At 40.1% G+C, this 1,091-nt stretch overlaps 1 protein-coding gene across 1 annotated transcript in view; it reads right to left on the reverse strand.

Annotated features, from left to right (window-relative positions):
- The window catches only part of LOC106815119 (amine oxidase [flavin-containing] A-like), a gene marked incomplete in the record, with an annotated part of 11,712 nt that overhangs the window by 3,798 nt on the left and 6,823 nt on the right, over window positions 1-1,091 (reverse strand). Inside the window, 3 exon segments of the mRNA XM_014819549.1 lie at window positions 34-91; window positions 523-667; window positions 1,042-1,091. Coding sequence (XP_014675035.1) covers window positions 34-91; window positions 523-667; window positions 1,042-1,091 — 253 coding nt within the window.

Here is a 1,091-nt window from a genome sequence, read left to right on the forward strand (position 1 = left end):
CAAAAGTAAATTTCTACCCCTGTATATACATACATGCATAAACTCCTTCATTCCAAAGCTTTCAACATAATGCTTGCATATGGTCTTCTTTCTGAAATATTAAGTTATCACAGCACATATTTTATCTATCTGTTTTAATTGCAGATCGATTTGTAAAGTCAATAGCCATGACATTAAAAGCATTAGTAAATTCGATATCAAAATCAATTTGTTAGGTGTATACATTTTGCTGGTTATATACTAACATATTCACTTTACTACAATCTTGTTTATACAGATCAACACCTATTCAAGAGCAATATCTTTTTCATGGTGTTCACATCTCTAGTATTGCTATCTGAATCTTTATCAACATCAATCATGGTCATCGCTGCCGCCGCCCTCACCACGACCATGCCGATCGATCCTCACCACCAGACCACCGCGGTGCATCCATCAATACTGCAGCTACCCTACCATCCGTCTCCATTTTAATGGTGACATTGCTTCGGATGAAGAACGCACAAAAGCGCGATCACAAACCTTTCCTCTGGTGTCGTTCCACACAATTCACGAGCCCGATCAGCAACCACGAAGCCCATGATGCAGGGAAATGAACCATCGGGCTTTGTGTCATCAATGCAATAGACGACAGGGCCATTATGACTGATGACACTCCCACAGCATCCTAAAATCCATTTGAGAAAAACGATCACGTACAAACAACGATCACTTATAATCACATCAAAATACATGGAGTGCGTGATTCAACTCTACAGTTTAGTTGACCTAGCCTTCATTAGTTTCACTTCGTACTCACATCAGTTAGTGAATTTACGTTACCTTTAGTGATGCTCGCACTTATGCCACTTAGTCGCGAGATCTCCTCTAGCTTTTGCTTAAGCTTGCATGCAAGTTCGCTTCAGAATAGTAAGGAAATACCAGATACTTGACCTTCTTTATGGACACTGCTTGGGGAAACATCCAGCTGCACACAGATCTGTCACCAAAAAATGGTCCTACATTCCATGTATACTGGTTGTGTTTTGTGTCGCCACATACCATAATCTCTCCAAAATGCAGTTTTGTAGAAAGTCATCGTTTTAATGATC

This window comes from Priapulus caudatus, unplaced genomic scaffold (genome assembly GCF_000485595.1).
Source record: "Priapulus caudatus unplaced genomic scaffold, Priapulus_caudatus-5.0.1 Scaffold1045, whole genome shotgun sequence".
NCBI lineage: Eukaryota > Metazoa > Priapulida > Priapulimorpha > Priapulimorphida > Priapulidae > Priapulus > Priapulus caudatus.